The 1,607-nt window shown below is 66.3% G+C and overlaps 1 protein-coding gene across 1 annotated transcript, besides 1 other annotated feature; it reads left to right on the top strand.

Moving 5' to 3' along the window:
• Tc00.1047053466007.9 (dispersed gene family protein 1 (DGF-1), putative) lies at positions 1 to 1,607 on the top strand (the record flags this gene model as incomplete). Its single annotated transcript, XM_797309.1, has 1 exon — positions 1 to 1,607. A coding segment is annotated over one exon (1,607 nt), but the record flags the coding sequence as incomplete, so codon positions are not given.
• Positions 1 to 1,607: a sequence feature (areas not merged during assembly with more than two copies in the genome that could not be assigned to a particular haplotype).

The raw sequence follows: 1,607 nt of genomic DNA on the forward strand, positions 1-1,607 counted from the left end.
CCGCGACTCCACGGTGTCTGTGTCTGGCAACCAATTCATTTCCAGCACGGGCGCACCGACAGTGCTTCAGATACCCAAAAGGCCCCGCGATATCACAAACGGAGCGATTGTGGCTGCGTGCAACACTGTGAACGGCGAGGAGGGAGTGAAATACATTATTCCATCCGTGTACAATGCCAGCATTCTGACCTGCAGCGACCCATGCGCCCTTGCGGCGTGGTGCTTCCCTGCGTACACGACGACAGCCTCGAGTGACGGCTGCGCCTGCACGTGCGCTGAGGGCGGCCACGGCGATGCGTGCCTGCCCGTCGCTGTCCCCGAGCCACCGAGCACCGACGGCGCCGACTTGTGCGTGCGGGACGTGCGTGCGGATGTGGAGGTGAGCGCCGGTCTCGGGACGTCGGTGGCGTGCTACGTTGGTGTGACCTTTGCGGCGGATGTCGTGGTGGACGTGGAGTCGATGTCAGGGAGCGTGCGCAACGTGACGCTGGCGAACTGCACGTTTGTGGGCGGAGCGAGCCTGTACGTTTTGGGGTGGCTGTCCGACCCGCCTGCTGGCGAGCGCACCGATGTGTTGATCAGCGGGCTTGAGTCGCGCTCTGGCGGCGGCGTGGTGGTGGCGAACCGATTTCCGCCGGGCTCGCGCGTCACTGTGGTGGACTCGGTGCTGATTGCAGAGAAGCATGTTGCGTACCGCGGTGCCTACGGTCTTGGCGATGCGTCCGCGTGCCTCGTGCTGCACAACGTGAATCTGACGGGGAGCGTGCTGACCATTGCGCGCACGTACGTGGCGGCGGTGTTCCGCGACGCTGTTGGCGTGTTGTTTTTTGGCGGCGTGGCACTGTCATCGCGCGGAGCGCTGTACTTGGACGGGCTGTTGGTGCAGACGGCGCTGGGGCTGTGCGTGTCGGTGGAGGGCGGTGTCGCGGCCAGTGGCGGCTCCGTGGTGGCGTTTGTTGGCAGCGACTTCCTGCTGTGCAAGCACGCGGTGTCTGTGCGTGGGGCTGTGAGCGTGTCGGGCTCCGCCGTTGCGCTTGTGCGGAGCGACTTCTTGTCGACGGGGGACTACGCAGTGGCGTTCTATTCGACGGTGAGCCTGGCCGGCGGTTCGATGCTTCTGGCGAAGGACAACGTGCACGACGGCGTCTCGAGGGAGATGCTCTACGCCGCTGGCGCCGTGACCGCTGCTGGGAGCACGCTGAGCTTTGTGCGCAACCGAGCGCTGCTGCCGCGGATGCTGTCGGTGAGCCTGTCGCTTGCGGCTGGGGCGCATTTGAGGGTGGCGTGCAACGACGCTGGTGGACGTGTCCTGTCGACGGCGGAGGAGTACGCAGCGGCTGGTTTTGGCGACGCTGGGCGCATCGACGTTGCTGGGTGCGGCGCCTGCGACAGGGACACGCACTGCTACGCGCCCGGGACGGCCTCTGCGAGCATGAGGAACGGTGTGTGCGTGTGCGCGTGCGGCAGCGGCGGGTACGGCGAGGCGTGCGTGCCTGTGGGAGCTCCCGCACTGCCGCCCGCTGTGGGCACTGCGTCGAGAGTGTTTGTCCGCGAGGGCGTGACGGTACAATCGGTGTTCGTTGTGCCTGCCGGTGCGAGCGAGGTGA

This window comes from Trypanosoma cruzi, genomic scaffold (assembly GCF_000209065.1).
Source record: "Trypanosoma cruzi strain CL Brener 1047053516757 genomic scaffold, whole genome shotgun sequence".
Classification (NCBI taxonomy): domain Eukaryota; phylum Euglenozoa; class Kinetoplastea; order Trypanosomatida; family Trypanosomatidae; genus Trypanosoma; species Trypanosoma cruzi.